This window comes from Phragmites australis, chromosome 5, assembly GCF_958298935.1.
Source record: "Phragmites australis chromosome 5, lpPhrAust1.1, whole genome shotgun sequence".
NCBI lineage: Eukaryota > Viridiplantae > Streptophyta > Magnoliopsida > Poales > Poaceae > Phragmites > Phragmites australis.
This window is the reverse complement of record NC_084925.1, coordinates 3,999,996-4,018,209: the sequence shown is the minus strand read 5'-3', so window position 1 is coordinate 4,018,209 and position 18,214 is coordinate 3,999,996. Positions and strand designations below refer to the sequence as shown.

Below are 18,214 nucleotides of genomic sequence, written 5' to 3'. Positions count from 1 at the left end.
CTCAACGCGAGATTTTAGTTCAGCAGAAATCTTTCCTTCTCTCCGGATGATCCGGTGCTCTCTTGGTTATTCCCAACGGATCATCCGATGCTTGGTTGTCGGCGATTGCTAAGATCTCTGGAAATCTGTCCGGTGCTCTTCAAGTTGGCTTCACCGGACCTTCCGGTATTCATTTCAGGGGCAGAAAAATCTCAGTGCAAAGGAATAGGTCGACGAGTTCAAAGTTCACCTCACCGAACCATCCGGTGTGCTTATGAGAATTTTTAAGTCAGAATGATCCGGTGAACATATGGTCAGATGTCGGACTATCCGGTGTTCTTTTTTTAGCAAAGATGCATAATTTCAAAGGTTCTGTTAAATGGAATGGTGCTTTGTCCAGTGCTCTTTCCTATCATCATCGGACTATCCGGTGTTCACAATTTTGGCAGGGCCCACATGTCATATATCTCTTGCTCGCTCGGTCGCTTCTCCTTCAACCCGACGCCCGAGCCTCCGCCTCCGCCGCCAGAATCGTCACCGCAAACGCCACCTGAGCTCCGCGCCCCTGCACCACCACCAGAGCTCGCCGCCCGGCCGTCACCACTGTAGCCTCCGCTCGCCCATACTCAGAGCTACCGCTGATTCCATCAGCTCCACCGCAAAATCCAGCGCCACCGCCGACTTCCCACTGAACTCGCCGCCGGCCAACTAGGAGCTCCCCCAAGCTCCCAGGTCTTCTCTCTCTCGTGGTGAGCTCATCTTCGATGAGTTTTCCCAATTTCTTCAAACCCTAGCTCATTTTTCCGCAAATTCATTCAAAATTCGTGCAAAATTCGAGCAAAATTGAGTCAAATTGCTTCAATTAAGGTAATATCTTATGCAATTGGACCTCAATTAGTGTCGCAATCTTGAATCCCTAGCATGTTCATCAAAATTCTCCTCAAATTAGGGCTTAGGATTCAATTTCGGGCAAATTTAATTCAAATTTCAAACTCCCAAAACTCTCGCTCATCCATATTGCATTTTTTGGTCTTCTAGATGGGTCGTGAGCGCCGCGATAAGGGCAAGGCCATTGAGTAGCCTAAGAAGAAGAAAACAAAGGAGCAGAAGGAGTGGGATCGAGCGATTGCAGCTGCCGATGCTTCAATTCCTCAGCGCGTGCTGCAGATTAGAGACACAGATATGACTCTGCTGCGTTGGTCCACCCACACTCGTCAGACTATTGGGTTGGGATCGATTCAATCCGGCCAGGAGAGCTGGACGAGGGCTCATCAGGAGCCTCAAGGAGAGACTGAGTCAGAGCCGTCAGAGCAGCCACAACCTTAGGGGGAGATCAGGTTACTGAACTTGACTTCTTACAAGTCCCTCAGGATTAAGGAGCTCAGATTTGTGCCGATTGATGAGCGGTTTACCTCATAGAGGGATGAAGGGGTCAACCCCAGGTTTTGGACTATTCTCCATGAGAGCTTTCACGCTTCTTATCTCAGGAGGAGAGTCAGTCTAAGTATGCACAAGAAGATCAACTGGCATTATCTTGAGTTGGCAGCTGGTGGAGTTTATATGAGAGCTCATTTTGAGTCTATCCCTGGACTAGCAGAGTTGGTGTCTGGAGTGGGCCAGTATGTTGAGGACTGTGTGAGAGTGTTCTATACCACAGTCTGGATTGCACCCAAGAAGAACTTCATTCAGTTTATGTTCCAGGGTGAGAACTTCATACTCTACCAGAACAACATCTTAAAGGTGTTGGGTCTTCAGGTGAGCTCCTGTTGGTTACACGAGATTGTTCATTCTCATGCTCAGCCACCCCGTCGTCCTCTCGTTGGTGGAGTCTTCCCGACAGACGACGAGATCTGACTAATTTTCAGGCAGCCCTTTGCAGTGGCCGTGGCAGAGCTCCCGCACTCATTCTTCTTGAGTGATAATGACTCGGATTCTTCAGATCTTGAGTTCTTCCCACCAGTCACTAGGTCACATGATGCTGAGGCTGGAGGGTCTTCTCAGGTTGTTCCCACTTCCACAGTACCTTCAGTACCTGAGACAGCGACCTTCGTGCCCCCCGTTGTACCTCCTTCAGAGTTCATTCTTATCCTTCAGCAGATGCAGCAACAGCAGGCAGCCCAGGCAAAGCTGCAGGCGGACATGCTTCGGCAGCAGGAGCAGCAGCTCATGATGATGCAGTCACTCCAGCAGCAGCAGTAGGCTTCCTTAGCAGCCCTTCAGGCCGATCGAGACAACAATGATCGCATGTTCACTTTTATATCTGGATGTCTTGGGTCTCTCTTTCAGGTTTCAGGTCTTCAGCAGTCAGTTGTTCCTAGGGCACCAGGCCCAGCACCTAGTCCTCTCCCGGGTAGTGTCAGTGGTCTCTTGGGAACACTAGTGTCTGCATTCCCTTTATCACTCCTCTTCAGCACTGGTGTATTTTCTCAGCCTACCGGAACTACGACGAGGCCAGTTCTACCCTCTTTGTCTACTCCTTTGACTGGCGCTCTTTGTTTTCAGGACTCTCCACAACCGACTATGCCTTCTCAGCAGCCATCCGTTCAGCCTCCTCCAGTCGTTCAGTCTTCTTTCAAGGAGCTCGATGCAGCACTTCAGGAGATGGCTACTCAGGGCACCACTACTGCTACCAGCTCAGCCCCAGCTATAGTCTCAGAGGCATCGTCAGACACAGCTCAGCCTCCTCAGCTAGCTGTTGGCCCTGCAACTGTTGAGTTATCGGATTCAAATACAAACTTAGGCTCACAGTTCGAGGTGCGACTGTCGCCAGTAGCGCCGACTTCCTCCTCCCCTCCGGATGTTTAGGAGTGTGCTCTTTTTGGTGCTTAGATGCCAAAGCGGGAGAGAGTCTAGGTGATAGGGGGGGAGTCTTTTGGAGAGAGGTAGATGAGTGACTAGTGAGTTTTTTAGGAGCTTGGGTAGTATAGGGTCAGAGTGTTGGTTTTTCATGGATTTTGATGTAATGACAAGCTATTTGTTTCTTAATCGATGTGTTTTTCTTGTCATCGCATTATGCTTCCTTTCGTGTTCTATTTTAATTCTTATTCTACTAGCATGATAGATTGCTCTAGATTTAGGCTTTCTCTTACTTATTTGCTATATGTCGTTCTATACCTAGTTTAATAGGGTGTTCTTCATTCTCGTTTCCTTATTTATTTGTGTTGTCATCAATCACCAAAAAGGGGGAAATTGTAGCATATAGGCCCATACGTAAGTGGTAAGTGTTTCGGTGATTAATGATAACTATATCATTGTGACTAATACGTATGTTTTGAAGGAATTCAAATTCTTTAATTCACAATGTTTGAATAGTTTTCTTGGTCTCTTATAGAATTCTATTGGTCGATCAAAGGACTTTACGTCAAGATTAAGGATCTTCTAGTTCTAAGTGTCACAAGGTGACGAAGGACACTTAGAGTAGTTATATGTCTTCTTTTGTCTTTTGACCGTACTATAAAGGGGGGTTAAGTGTTGTAGTTTGATTTAGTTGAGTCTAGACATAGTTGGATGCACACTTGCGAAAATCTAGCACTAGGTAGCTCAAAGAAATCCATGTGTGAAAAGTTGAGAAGTTAGAACTCAAAGTCGATTGAATTGGACGAGTTGCAGGAAGTTTGTTCTCACCGGATTGTCCAGTGTGAGAAGGTGTTTTACTCACCGGACTATTTATCTTTTCTGAGAAGACTTCAACTGAACTCACCGGATTGTCCGGTGATGGAAGGAACTATACACCGGAGCATTTAACAGAAGAATTATTTTTCAGAGAAATGTGAAGTTATATGCACCGGATTGTCCAGTGATCTGAAGGGTTCATACACCAGACTATTTAACAGAAGCTCGGTATTTTTGGAGAAAATCAGAGTTGAACTGACCGGATTATCCGGTGACTTAAATGAGTCATCACCGGACTATTTAACAGAAGCTTCATCTTTTCGAGGAAATAGAGTATAACTCACAGAACTATCCGGTGATGCTATATGGAAGAACACCGGAGCATTTTGCAACGGCTACTGACAATTGTCAAATCAGCAGGTGAAAAAAGTTAACTCACCAGATTGTTCGGTGTTAGCAGAGACGTGTGCACTGAACCATCCGGTGTTCACAGAAAAAGTGAATGGTTGGGCAATGGCTAGATTTGGACCTCTAGCCTATATATACCCCATCACTTGATTTCATTCATCTCTCTTGCAACCCAGAAGCATTCATACACATTGTGTGTCATCTAAAGGCAAGGGAGAGCACTTGAAGTGATTTGCAAGTTCTTAATTGAAGATTAAGAACATCATTAGTGCTCTAAGAGTAGTGAGTGTGCATCTAGCTATTATTTTAGGCTTGATTGGGATCAAGTGGACCAATTAGCTTGTTACTCTTAGTGGTTGGTAACACCTATCCGGTTGTGGAGATTAGAGGTGTTCTCGATGAGCTCTTAGATATTTTGTGGGAGCCTTGGGAAGCTCGTGTACTTGGTTTGATGCCTGCCAATCCGGAGATAGAGAAGTGACAATCACTAGTGAGCACTTGAGTCTCGGTGACTTAAGAGGGTGCGACATCCTTATGTGGATGCTCCAACGAGGATTAGTGGAGAGTATCAACTCTTCGATACCTCGAAAAAAAAATTCGGTGTCATTTTTTCCCTACTCTTGTTACATTCCGCATTTTGCTTCTAGCATTTCTTTCATGTAAGTTTCAATTCCGCACTTTACTTATATTCTATATGCTTGGATGTGTGATCTTACCTTTCTAGCTTGTTATGTTGTCTAGTTGCCTTATAGGCTAAGGTTGCTTCTTGTTCTAGAAATCGGTAGTTGGTTTAGTTTTAAATTAGTGCCTTATTCACCTTCCTTTATGGCCATTAGATCCTTTCAGAGGCCCAGAGGACATAACCTGAAGGTAAGGCCTGAAGGCCGAAGGGGTGCGACGAAACTCGAAGGGCAAAGAGTATAGCGAAGCCCTAAGGCCGAATGGAGGCGATGCGAGGACTTTTGGTGATAGAACGAATGCTAACTAAAAAAGGTTTCACAAGTTAGCTAAAATCCGATGAGGAAATGGCCATAGTGAGATCATCATTAGCCTCAACGGAGGGTCCAATGTGGGTCCCTCAGGACACGTGTCGGAATTTGGTTGCTTAGGACAATATAGGTAGACAATGTCCTTAATACCCATGTGATATTCTAGGATATTCTCTAGTGTTAGAAGGGATATTTCTGTAAATAAGTGGTAAAAATGTAATAATGACAATAGTGATTGAGGTGTGGCTATAAATACCTCACTCACTTAATATAGTAACAAGAAATAAATAATTATTACATACATGGTTATGGTAATATTTACCATGTTACAATCACAATCTCAACAATATTTTTTATAAAACATAGAATAATAATAACAAGCATAAAATATTTTATACGACAAATGTTGTAATTCAAAGTGCTAAATTGAGAACAAGAAATAACATTACTTTTTCCCTCCCGATGGATTAGAGGAAAAAGAACAAAAGAGAGCTCAAAAGTTGTGGAACATAAATCTTGGCGTTAACACACGATCCCAAACATGTTTGATTAGATGCCGGATGATCCTCATCAAGAATGCACAAGATTACTGTTGCATGCGTCATGTCGCAAAGTTAGAATTGCTCACATTCCGCATGGATAGAACTGCTCATATACAAACATACTCTTAGCCAACATGCAAGGGAGAAAGCGACTATTTCGCGTCCAATCACTACTAACAAAATGAATGGATGCAATATATGAGTTGCCCTCTTGGCACAAGGCCGTAGAAATTGTTTTTAGTCATTAAGGATCTGTTTGGCAGAGCTTTCAGAGCAGCTTTTTGACTAAAATCAGAGGAGCTCTGTCAAACAGCAGCTTTTAGCTTTTAGCTCCCTGAGTGGAATCCGTAGGAGTGATTCTCTAAAGGCCTGTTTGGTAGTGCTCCTGGCTTCGGCTCCTCTATGAGAATCGCTCTAGATTAGCCAAACAGCAAAAAAACGGGCTGCTCCACGGTAGAATCAACGTGAATCGCTCTCCCGTTTTGTACTAGAACCTGAGAGTGAAAAAAACCTGCTTCTCCTGCTCCACCACCCGCTCCCCACCCTTTCGATTACGAACCTAGGCCTCAAGTTCGGAGTTATTTACCCACCTTTGCCACTGGTATATAGACAGCAAAAATCCCCAATCCTCCCAAGTCCCACCAGTTCGCATCCTGCGCTGCCCACGGCTAGCACCTGCGCTGAAGGTGGAGTGGTGACTAGGGTTGCGACGTGCGTTGCCCCGACCTGCGCCGGCGTTGTCGACCAGCTGCGTCACCCGCTCGCCTGAAGGCCGTCGTCATCCGTTTGTGTGAAGATCGGCCTCAAACTACTCCCCTGCAGGCCGCTGGCGCCCGCTCCCTTCAAAGCCACCGATGTCTTCTCGTCCCCAGGCCACAGCCGTCCGCTAGGGGGCAGCACTGCCAGGAGCCCAGAATCTCCTTCCAGGCTGCAGCCGAGCACTCCTCTCCAGGCCAAAGGTGAGGCCCTGCTTTTCCCTCTCTCACTCAGATCCGTAGGCCATGGCAAGAATAATATTTGTTTAAGGTTTGATTTGATAGGTAGATAAGCCAATCCATGCATAGGAGGCGTGACACAGGCTTTCTATATAGATTTATGGTGTAGAAAATTTGATCCTATTTACTAGCGCTGTCAGTATAGGAAAAACTATGAATTTGATGTCTCTGTCAAGTTGTTAGACAAGCACTTGCATGCATTTGGCCCATATCTTGCTGGAAAAAATAGTATCTAGTGCTATAGATGCTATTGAGAAAATAAATCTTGCTTGATTTGTGTAATTGAAAACAGCAGGCTCCTATCACGCAATTATTTGATTGCTCATGCTTGTGTAATAACAGCACCATGAAGGATGATAGTGCGGACTGGTGTGATGAGAACCTTAAAATAGTTTGTGAGTTATTTGCCGAGCAAGTTAGGGCCAAGAATCGATCGGGATCCCACTTAAACAGGCAAGGCTACAATAATGTAATTGCACAGTTCAAAGAGAGGACTGGGTTAACTTATACAAAGCTGCAGTTCAAGAATAAATGGGACAAGATGAAGAAAGATTACAGCAATTGGAAACAATTAGGAAGAGAAACAGGGGCAGGCTGGGACCCTGTAAAGAAAATGTATACCGCTCCAGATTGGTGGTGGAAGAAGACAAACAATGTAAGTTTATAGTGTATTTGTTTCCTGTCAATGCCTACTTGTGATGTATGTGTTTGTGTAAATATATAGCTGACATTTTTTTTTTTACGTGTGCAGCAATTCAAAGGCATATCCAAGTTTAAAGACCGAGCACTTCAAAATGAAGATGAACTATCTGTCATGTTTGAAGATCTTCGGAACACAGGTGATGATCATTGGGCCCCAACTAGTGGTGACCTACCCCAAGGTACTGAAGGACAGCCAGGAGATGATAATAATAAGGATGTCGACATGGACGATGATGATGATAGTGATGGCGAGGATGGCACACCTTCTAGTTCTAAAGCAAAAAGACGTCGTGTGGTTGACAAAAAGAAGGTTAAAAAAGCAAAGACTAGTGGAGGACAGTGGATGCAGGAACATATGGCTAAAATTGTAGAATTGAATGAGAGGACAACCGCATCTTGTGAATCTGTTGTCTTGGCAAGAACACAAGACACACCTGGCTATTCCATAAAAGATATAATGGAATTAGTGAAGGCATGTGGTGCTATAGCTGGCACAAAAGAGCACTTTATTGCAACTCAAATATTTACCAAGAAAGCTGAAAGAGAGATGTTCTTGACATTGGATACGCCCGAGGAACGCTTTAATTGGCTGTCAATGAAGCATGAGTGGATGACTATGAACAAGAAGGCCTAAGTAGTGGGAGCTTGTGAGTTACATGCATGCTGCATGTTTATCTGTATCATGTGTTCTTTAATTTTTCTCTAGACCTATTAGTTATTTCTATCATGTGTTCTTTAATTATCTGCTACTTATTTGTTTGTTGGCCTCTCATATCCATGTATGTGTAATGACCTATTATTTATTTGTTTAATGTCCTAGTGGTCAAATGTAATGATCTGTTCCTTATTTGCTACTATACAGATGTCTTCTTCTGAAAGTGATATGGATGGTAGTGAATCAGAAGATGATGAATTGTTTGATATGAGGGTCATGCAACTTATGAGACAAAATCAATCAAACTTGTCTCTTACTGCATGCCTCATAAACAATTATTTTTTAACCTATCATGACAAGAATCCGCCAAGGACTTCACAGCTACTTGGTTTTGCTTGGCTAATGGAAACATTGAACACTCCAGGTGAAAGCCATAGGATGTTTAGAATGGATGCACCTCTCTTTTACCAATTGCATGACATATTGGTGAGGGACTATGGGTTAACTTCCTCTATTCATATGAGCTCTATGGAATCACTTGCTATATTTCTCCTCACATGTGGTCATTCTTGGTCAAACGGTGCTGTTCAGAACAAATTCAAGCATTCTGGGGAGACAATTAGTAGGAAATTTTTTGAGGTTCTAAATTGTGTAGTCGGCATGTCCAAGCATTATATCAGACCTAAGGATCCAAACTTTCATAATGTGCACAATAGGATAAGAAATGATCAAAGGATGTGGCCACACTTTAAAGATTGCATTGGAGCTATTGATGGGACTCATATTAGTGCAACACCACCTCCAAAAGATTTTCTTAGATATCTTGGGAGGTCCGGTAAAGCAACACAGAATGTGATGGCGGTGGTTGATTTTGACATGCGCTTCACCTATGCATCTATTGGTCAACCGGGCTCTATGCACGACACTACTGTTCTCTATAATGCTCTTCAAGCTGATGAAGATATCTTTCCACATCCCCCTCTTGGTAATTTTGTTTCTTATCATTCATTTTTTCTTCCGTCAACACTTTATATTGACTTTGCACTACTTCGTGTTAGGAAAATACTATGTTGTTGATGCTGGATACCCGAATAGACCCGGATACTTATCACCATATAAAGGTCAAAGGTACCATGTTCCAGATTGGAGAAGCGGTCCGGCGCCTAATGGTGAGCAAGAAGTCTTAAACTATTTGCATTCAAGTCTTCGTAATGTTGTCGAGCGCTCATTTGGTGTATGGAAAATGAAATGGAGAATTCTTCTCAAGATGCCAAGCTATCCGATGGTGAAGCAAAAGATGATTGTTGCGGCTACCATGTGTCTCCATAACTTTATCCGTGAAAATCATGCACTTGACAACGATTTTCATAGATGTGATCAGGACCCAGATTATGTACCCACCATACCAACAAGGTATAGGAAACATGCCCCTTCTCAAAATGCCTCGGATGTGTCTACCTCACAAGCCAACGATAGGACTATGGATAGATTCCGTGATGACCTTGCTAGGGCAATCACTTTATCTAGGGCATAATCTCTTGTATTGTATGGGATTATTTTGTTCTCTTTTGAACATTTTGTTGTAATATATGGGACCTTGGATGTTGTGATTGTACCGTACAATATGATGTTAACTATTGTTAATTAATGTATGCACTTTATATATTTTATATGACGAATTTCTGTAGTCACAGTTTGATATTTACACATAAAATTACATAAATGTATCAAATAAATGGGTCTCTGTACATGATATGTCTTGCAGACATTAGTTTAGATAACCAAGGGTACTATGGACAATTCTAGAGCAATCTTCTCTTTCAGGAATCACTTCACAGTCAGCTTGCCAAACGATTTTATCAGCCAGAATCACTCCTACCAAAGAATCACTTAAAATCACTCCACCAGAGAATCAGGAGCTAGAGCCAGAGAATCAGGGAGTGGAGCTCTACCAAACAGGCCTTAAAATGAACTAGAAGCTGGGGAGCTGAAAAAAGCAGTTTCCTCTGATTCACTTTCCAAATAGAATCACTTCCTCTATATATTTTATTTTAAGAATCACTAAAGAATCACTTTCAGCCACATAATCCCTTCCTCCAAAGAATCACTCCCCACGTAAAATTTAGATCAGAAAGAACTCCACAGAACAGACCTAAATCCCACATGTACCTCTACAGTAGAGTAATTGATCCTAATCGAGTAGAATTTGCACAGCAATGCATGCATGCCATATGATTTTACTGTTCTCCTTCATGACTTCAATTTTTACCATAAACAACATATTTCATAATTTACAATGATTTGGACACTTCGAATCTTCGAAATGATTTGGATCTGAAATCTCCCTGAACAGGTGGGCCATAGATGTACATTTAGGAGGATTGGGTGATGCCACGAGCGTTCGTAAAACGGCCAAACAACTACATAGTGTTAGTGTGGAATGCATATGCAAGCAATCACATATCATTTAAAAGATAGGAGACCAACCGAGCATAATGTGAATTATAATCGAGAAAAAATACAAAGGGTTTTCAACATGACGTGCCGTGAAAAGTACATGGACTAAAAGAATATTATAGTTCTTGTTTAACAACATAGGATATAATTTCAAAAACATATCATGATAGATTTTTTTTTTCATTCATACAAGTATCCAAAGAAAACTATGATTTGCAACGGGAAGACTATGCTAAACAAATTACAAGTTGGGCTTCCGGGCCAGGAGATGAGCCTACTAACGTGTCAATTATTCCCTCGTTTGCTCCATATGCTGTTAATCATTATCTTCTCCTACCCCTGCGAAAAGATCACGCCGCCGTACGTGGACCGGCGCATGTGCTCACCAGTGTGTTTTGTTTTTTATTCTAATTATGGATTTTAATTTTAAAAATAAAAAACTGTTATAATATAAAAACTAAATTTTCCAATTCACAAGTTAGTTTATACTTACAAAATCATATAAATCATAATCTAATACGAAATAGCTTTTATGAATTCTACAGACTTAACTGGATTATCATAATCTAAAATTAAAATAAACATGTTTTCAGCCTGTTTGTTTTTATTGTGAATTATCACGATCTAGGTTTTGTAAAGAAATTTTTTTCACTGATTATAGATTATGAGATTTTATAAAGTAACATGGATTATGAATGATGAAAATCAACTTTTAAGTGGTAACAGCTTGTTTTTCTTTTGATTTTAGTGCTATAATTCATAATGAGAATAAAAAAGGGCTCACTAGCGTGGGCCGAGACCAGTCACCCAAGCAGATGGCGACGTCACTCTCATTGGGGGCCCGCAACGTGTCGCACCAGTTCCACCGCATACTCGCGCCTCGTGCCTCCAATGCAGGGTGGGACCAACGCACCGGACGCGCTGTGGGAATCTAATGTCAGTGACTTTTCACATAGATGTGTAGAGAATGGTCGAGTGCGAAATTGTGTCAGTAATATTACTCCATTGCCCTGCCTGTGCGTTCCCTCCCTCCCCAGTTCACCTTGCCCCGCGATCTGTTCCCTCATCTCCGATTCCGGCGTCCGAACCAGGCAAGCAAAAATTCTCTCTCTCTCTCTCTCTCTCTCTCTCTCTCTCGAGTGATTCTTCGCGCTTGCCGAATTGCACAAGGGGAAGAAATCCGGCGAAATCTGACGCGAATTTCCCTGAACTCGGCGCAGATTTAACGGGGATATCGGCTCAGGGTTCCGTGCCGGCGATGAAGGAGAAGCGCGGGCTCGAGGCAGGCGGCGGGGACGGACGCCCTGAAGCCAAACGGGCGCGGCCGCCGGCTCTGGCCAGGTTGCAAATTCTCGGGATTTCATTTCGCTCTTCTGTTTATTTAATTCCGTTGTGTCTTGTTGTTTGGCTAGCTGTGGAATTCGTTGCACGAATGGCAAATGCTAGCCAGAGCACTGCGTCGTTATGTTCAGTGGTGCCTTGCATTAGTGTACAACTGAGAGTTGGGGATTGCTTGAGCAAAATTACTGCCGGCGAGTTGGTACTGTGTAATTTGAGTATCTGTAGAAATGGTCCCATGATTTTTTTTTTCTGGGGATAAGTGGCTATAAGCTCTTATGTAAATGATAGAAGACCTGTGGTTTCTGTGTTGAACCATAAATCTTTGGGATTTGTTCTTTTCCCTTTATTTGGGTGGTATGATCGTATGAACTCTGAAGTCACCTTCAGTGGTTACTGATTAGTACTAAGAGCAGCATTTGAACTGGGGCATCGGTGTATAGTGGGACTAAATTGGCTGCATGGATGGCAAACTCGTATGCTGAACTGTGGATTTTCCCCCATCTTGGCACCTACTTTAGGTTTGGTATGTAATAAGTGTGAGAAGAAGTACAGCATAGCCGTGTTAGTAGGGTGACCATATCCAAAAAAAGCAATTATTCTTATATTAATATTGACCAATGTATGTCTTCATGTTCTAAGTCAGATATAAGTGATAATGTTTTGGTGGTTGTGTTTTCAGAGACAAATTAGGTACTTTTCCCCCTTTCTGTTGAATAATCGACGCAACCACTGTCCAGTGTGCTTGTAACAAGGCATGTGCGGATCTTTAGTGAATTGAGCGGATGGTACCTTCTTTATTTTAAGCCTATGCAATGAATCTAGATGGATTAGGTGATCAATGGATTATTGTAGAACAATTAGTAAGAATAGAGCTTTACCCTTTAATATTGTTTTGCTGCGAAATATGGTTATCTGGCTTGTGTAATTGTTGCTTAAGCTTGGCACCTTACTTTATCATTTGAATAAACAGAATGAATTGTGACCTGACACGTTTCAGTTGTACTAGTAAATAGTCTTTCTTTCTTCTATGCAGTGTTATTGTTGAGGCACTAAAGATGGATAGTTTGCAGAGGCTCTGCTCATCATTGGAACCAATTCTTCGTAGAGTAGTAAGAACAACCTGTACAAATTATCGATCAAACAGAAATACCATCATCCTTTATTGAATTGTTAAATATCTATACGATATTTATGTTCCTTTCTGTTGGGGTATTTAATTTTTACGATCTACTTTTAACTGTATTCTTCATGTACTTTTCAGGTCAGTGAAGAAGTGGAGCGCGCACTGGGCAGATTTGGTCCTGCAACAATCAGTGGAAGGTAGGCATTGGTTATATATCTTCTTATCTGTGAGCATCTTAGCATGTATTCCAATCGACTAGTGAACTGTACATACCTCTCTACCCTTTATTGTTGACAGACCAAGCCTTCTCATTGACCCACGTCATCAAGAAATCGACAACCGTTTGATTATTATTTTTGAAATTATAACCTTTTGATATGCCAATTTGCGTGAAGCTGTTAGTTTGCATGATGCAAACAACATGGCATCCCCTTTGGGACATTCATGCCCCTTCATCTCATTAGAACCACAGCACCAACTCAATATAACTATCTCCAAGAAGGCCTTATTTTCAGTTTCAGCATTGTACCTCAAGCCCTTGACGACCCTTGCCACAGCATAGATGAAGACCACCATGCACAACGTGAAAGAATTTTGAGACTTACCTCGTCACTTGGTAGGATCATAAAGGATTGGAGAAATGGTGCCATTGAGCGCATGTGAACTGAGTTTATGCCTCCATTTTTATCGCCAAACCGGATCTACTTCTTCACGAATTACGAATGGTTGACTGCCGGGCAGCGCCGATGTTCACAAACAAAATCATTTTTTCCTGTTACGAATGCAATATAAAAACTCATTTGGGACATTCCTTTTTTGACACAAAGGGAATCAAAATTTCATTAATGAAAACACCACAATATTCTAACAAGTGGCACATACGACATCTCAGTTGTTTCACCCAAGATAGTTTAAGAATTAGTATAAGGCATAAATAAAAATGCAAATTTATTAACAAGCAATATTTGAAATATGTTCTAAAAGCACCAGACCCACAACAACCGCAAGTGTCGGGTGGTACTCCTAGTTACCAATATTCTAGCAGTAAATGACAAAAGATCCCTGTTCTTACTCTATTTAATAATGTAAGTAGTACATGCCAGTAGTTCTCGATTTTTCTTCAAAATAATATTATTATAAAAAAATGTACCGATCCAAAAGAATTGCAAAAATAGTAGGTTCTTGGCAAGGGAAATACCACCAAGTAGATATCGCTATAGAAATGGCAATAGAGTGACGTGACGTACAAATCATCCTATCACCAAGGGAAAGGGCAGTCGGGGCCTATCGCAACTATGGGAGATCCTACCACTGATTTCGGAGCATATGAAGATGTTCCGTTAGCGATCTGGTTAGGTTAGTTGCCAAAAAAATGAAGCTAATCATGGAGGAATGGATATTTACATGCATACAGGAGAGATCAGATGCAGCGATTGCATGCAATTGTGAGACAAAGGGACAGGAGTAGGGCGACTAATGAACATGCATGGAACCGCTCAGGGCGGCCACTGATGGCCATGCATGCAGGACGAGAGTTAAGCATGTGTGGTTCTTTCTATGATTTACTCTTTTGCCGTAACAGTTTCTGAGGACCTGGGAGGAATCTGACTGAAATTGAGGAGAATTTTGGGGTAAGAAGGGAAGAAATTAGGGAAAGTGGGAGAGTATTCTAGGGTTCTAAGCAATAAAGGAATCCACAGCTTTGGAAAAATAGATGCGCAATCAGAATTGCATTTTACAGGATGTAACACCATTTAACGTTGATAAAAAACTAATAGTAATAGCGTAAGGTAATTGTCCAGCAGTAAAAATGGATATCTCTATCTGTCGTCCGATCTTGATGACCACTATCTTTGAATCCCCGCCGTGTACTTGACTTTAGTTGATTTCCTCTTCTACCTAGCTCCTGAAGGCTTGACACAGTTCCCGTGGGATATCGCCATTCCAATTGGCAATAGCCTGTGTCATCCAGTCGGTCTTTCCTTTGGCAATAGGATGATTTGTTGCTATTCTGAAAGCTGGATGCCATGCCACGTCATCCTATCGCCATTTATAATGGTGATATTTCCCTGTCAATATTTCCATTCCCGTGCTGAAAGCCTGCTGTTTTTTCACAATTCTTTTGGATTGGGTATCATTTGTTCCATTAATTATTAAAATAATATTATTTTAAAAAATGTAATTCTTATGAATGACCTATTTGTGCAACCTATTAAGGATAGGCATTTGACTTACCTGCCATGCTGGGTTAGCACTTTAAAATCAAGTAGGTAAACTTTAAAGCCTGCAAGCCAATCAAGGAATCATGTTGATGCTAACAATTGTTATACTATTGATTGAAATAAAACAGGTCTTCTCTAAAACGAATTGAAGGTCCCGATGGAAGAAATCTGCAACTCCAGTTCAGGACAAGGCTTTCACTTCCTCTTTTTACTGGAGGAAAAGTTGAAGGGGAGCAAGGAGCTGCAATTCATGTTGTTTTGCTTGACGCCGTCACCGGTTGTGTTGTATCTTCTGGACCAGAGTCTTCTGCCAAACTTGATATTGTTGTTCTGGAAGGTGATTTCAACAATGAAGATGAGGAGGGATGGACAGGAGAAGAGTTTGAAAGTCACATAGTGAAGGAGCGTGAGGGAAAGCGACCTATTTTAACTGGTGATCTACAGGTCACACTAAAAGAAGGTGTTGGCACAATTGGGGAGCTTACATTCACAGATAACTCTAGCTGGATAAGAAGTAGGAAATTTAGGCTTGGTCTGAAGATTGTCTCAGGGTTTTGTGAGGGTGCTCGCATCCGTGAAGCAAAAACGGAAGCCTTTATGGTTAAGGACCATAGAGGAGAATGTAAGTTCCAAAAGTAATCACATGTGTTTTTCCTTGACATATACGTGAATTATTTTATTTCATTTCTCAGTGTACAAGAAGCACTATCCACCTACACTGAAAGATGAGGTCTGGAGGTTGGAAAAAATAGGGAAGGATGGGTCCTTCCATAAAAGGCTGAACAAATCTGGAATATCTACAGTTGAGGATTTCCTTAGGCTTGTGGTTCGGGACCCACAGAAGTTGCGCAGTGTAAGTTCTTTTGTGTGTGTGTGTGTTTTTGGGTTTCTTTTGGTTTGTGTGTTTGGGGGTTGGGTTCTAACTTTTAATGTTGTTCTGTGATAGATACTTGGAGGCGGCATGTCCAACAGGATGTGGGAAACCCTTGTGGAACATGCAAAGACTTGTGTCTTAAGTGGAAAATATTACATATACTATTCTGATGATAGCAGAACTGTTGGTGGTATTTTTAACAACATCTATGCATTCTGTGGGTTGGTTTCTGGTGAGCAATTCTATTCATCTGAGAGTCTTGATGATAGCCAAAAGGTTAGTATTGTTAGCATATATTCAGGATATTGACTAAAGTTATGTATGTTCTAGTTGTCTTCCAAGATCAAACAAAAATATTGTTTTCATTCAGGTCAGCATGCACTCATGGAAGTCAATGATATTTTTTGAAAATCGTGAAAGTTAATGCTATTAGAATCGTCAAGCTGTGGAACTTTGAAATGTCAACGATTTGTAGTTTCAACTTCATGCTATATTACATTGGTCACAATCTTGGTTTCTTTACACACCATACTTGCATATTCAAGGATGATGAGCATTGAAAATGTGTATTAAGTGTCTAAAACTGCCAAGTATTTGGTATGGAAACCATCATCAAATCATTGAGAAATTTATAAACACTTTGCTCAATGTGTCGCACTTATGTCCTTCTATTGACTGCTGTTCTTGAGATGTATGAATTTGTCGTAATTGCTACTATGTTATTTTTTTCTGTTTGATGAGCTGCCGTATGAACCCTCTTTGCATTGCTCAGATGAGCAGTAGAAGTGATTTTTTTCTTTAAAACCCCTAGGCTGATTAAAATTTCATCATTCTTTACAGATCTTTGCTGATGCATTGGTGAAGAAAGCATATGATAATTGGATTTATGTCATTGAATATGATGGTAAAGCTCTCTTGAACCCTAAACCAAAGAAAAAGGCTGCATCCACTGGTCAAGCTGAGATGCATCCTACTCCTGTGAGTTGTTCTGCTTCATATCAACAGAACGTCTCTTTGAGCATGCCAGGACCATCACCAGCAGGTGAGCAGCATCTGAGGCTTAGATACCGTTACCTAAGTTTTTTTTTTTTTTTTTTTTTTGCTGTTTCAGTTTGTAGCTAGGGGTAACTGGAAAGCCTAATTAAATGATGTTATACATAAAATAGGGATATTGCATTTGATATGGAACTACAGAGCACATAAAATGTTATGTCACTGTAGTTGGGTCTTTGAAATTTGAACACCGTGCTTCATTAATTTATTTCAGGCAGAACTGATTCCATAGGGTATGATGTCGATCAATCAGCAACGCATCCACCTGAGCTTCAAAGTACATCCACCAGTGTCCTTCCACCATATGATGACACATTTTCATTCTTACCGCCTAACATGCTGACAGAGCCTGTTCATCAAGAAACTGCAAATGATGCCATGGGGCTGGAACTGGGCCAGTTGCATCAAGTAATTTCACAAAGTCAGTCAATTCAGCCAGCAAATGTTGGATATGCTGATTGGCCCAGTTCCAGCCACCGTGATATTCAGTATTCTGATGGCTTCACCGAAGAAGATATTCGCATCAAAAGCCACCAAATGCTTGAGAGCGAAGACATGCAGCAGCTGCTCAGCAGGGTCTTCAGTGTGGGTGGAGCTTCTAGCAGCTTGCCAGAAGATGCGTACAATTTCCAGTCTTGCATGCCATCTCCCTTACCAAGCTTTGGTTTCGAAGGTGAGCGCAGCCATTCGTCTGGCAAAGCTGTCGTTGGGTGGCTCAAGATAAAGGCAGCTATGAGATGGGGAATTTTCATCAGGAAGAAAGCTGCTGAGAGGAGGGCGCAGCTTGTTGAGCTGGAGGATTGACATCGTGTCTTAACGCGGGTCACAGTTAGATGTTGGTGCTGTAAATTAGTTATTTGGCTCTCATATCACCGTGATATCCATTGAAACAAGTTTCTGAAATGTACAACGATTAGTTCTGCTATCTTGTAAAAAAAAAAAATTGTATCCCGTTTGCTTGTGTAACATTGTTCTGCTAATTCCGACATAATACTCGATGGTATGCAGTGTATCTGTTTTTTTTTTCTTGCTCTTTTGCGCAGAATATTATAACAGCGTGAATTAATGCAAAGATTAGTTTGTGTATATTGATGTATTACTTCTGGAATTATGTTCTAAAAGACTCTGTTTTCTGTTCTACTCTTCTGTTGGCAATATTCAGCGATTTATAAGATGGTCATTGCCTTGCCTTGGAATTTCAACATGTAACTGCTTATTATTATGCCCTTTCCTCCCGGCCATTTTTGCAGTTAAAAGGACCA

General features: G+C 41.7%; 2 protein-coding genes across 3 annotated transcripts; both read left to right on the top strand.

Moving 5' to 3' along the window:
- The first annotated feature begins 6,807 nt into the window (after positions 1-6,807).
- On the top strand, positions 6,808-7,861 carry LOC133917365 (L10-interacting MYB domain-containing protein-like). Its single transcript, XM_062361268.1, has 2 exons — positions 6,808-7,180; positions 7,277-7,861. The coding sequence occupies exons 1-2, from the start codon at positions 6,872-6,874 to the stop codon at positions 7,859-7,861; spliced, it is 894 nt and encodes a 297-aa protein (XP_062217252.1). The 5' UTR covers positions 6,808-6,871.
- A 3,417-nt stretch (positions 7,862-11,278) lies between these two features.
- Positions 11,279-18,038, top strand: LOC133918476 (calmodulin-binding protein 60 C-like). 2 transcript variants are annotated; one of them, XM_062362368.1, is made up of 10 exons: positions 11,279-11,430; positions 11,560-11,680; positions 12,714-12,789; positions 12,942-13,000; positions 15,154-15,647; positions 15,718-15,878; positions 15,972-16,175; positions 16,740-16,941; positions 17,167-17,303; positions 17,352-18,038. In XM_062362368.1, exons 1-10 carry the CDS (start codon positions 11,307-11,309, stop codon positions 17,754-17,756), a joined length of 1,983 nt encoding a protein of 660 aa, XP_062218352.1. In that variant the 5' UTR covers positions 11,279-11,306; the 3' UTR covers positions 17,757-18,038. The 2 variants fall into 2 exon arrangements, with proteins under 2 accessions (XP_062218352.1, XP_062218350.1); XM_062362366.1 differs by having other exon boundaries at positions 17,167-18,038.
- The last annotated feature ends 176 nt before the right edge of the window (positions 18,039-18,214 follow it).

What these genes read in the sequence shown, in the direction of transcription:
- LOC133917365 (XM_062361268.1), top strand. Translation starts at nt 6,872, where the DNA reads ATGAAGGATGATAGTGCGGACTGGTGTGATGAGAACCTTAAAATAGTT. An exon ending in GGTGGAAGAAGACAAACAAT is followed by an intron (nt 7,181 to 7,276) that starts GTAAGTTTATAG and finishes TTACGTGTGCAG; the next exon opens with CAATTCAAAGGCATATCCAA.
- LOC133918476 (XM_062362366.1), top strand. Translation starts at nt 11,307, where the DNA reads ATGGTCGAGTGCGAAATTGTGTCAGTAATATTACTCCATTGCCCTGCC. An exon ending in GTCTTGATGATAGCCAAAAG is followed by an intron (nt 16,176 to 16,739) that starts GTTAGTATTGTT and finishes CATTCTTTACAG; the next exon opens with ATCTTTGCTGATGCATTGGT. An exon ending in GCCAGGACCATCACCAGCAG is followed by an intron (nt 16,942 to 17,166) that starts GTGAGCAGCATC and finishes AATTTATTTCAG; the next exon opens with GCAGAACTGATTCCATAGGG.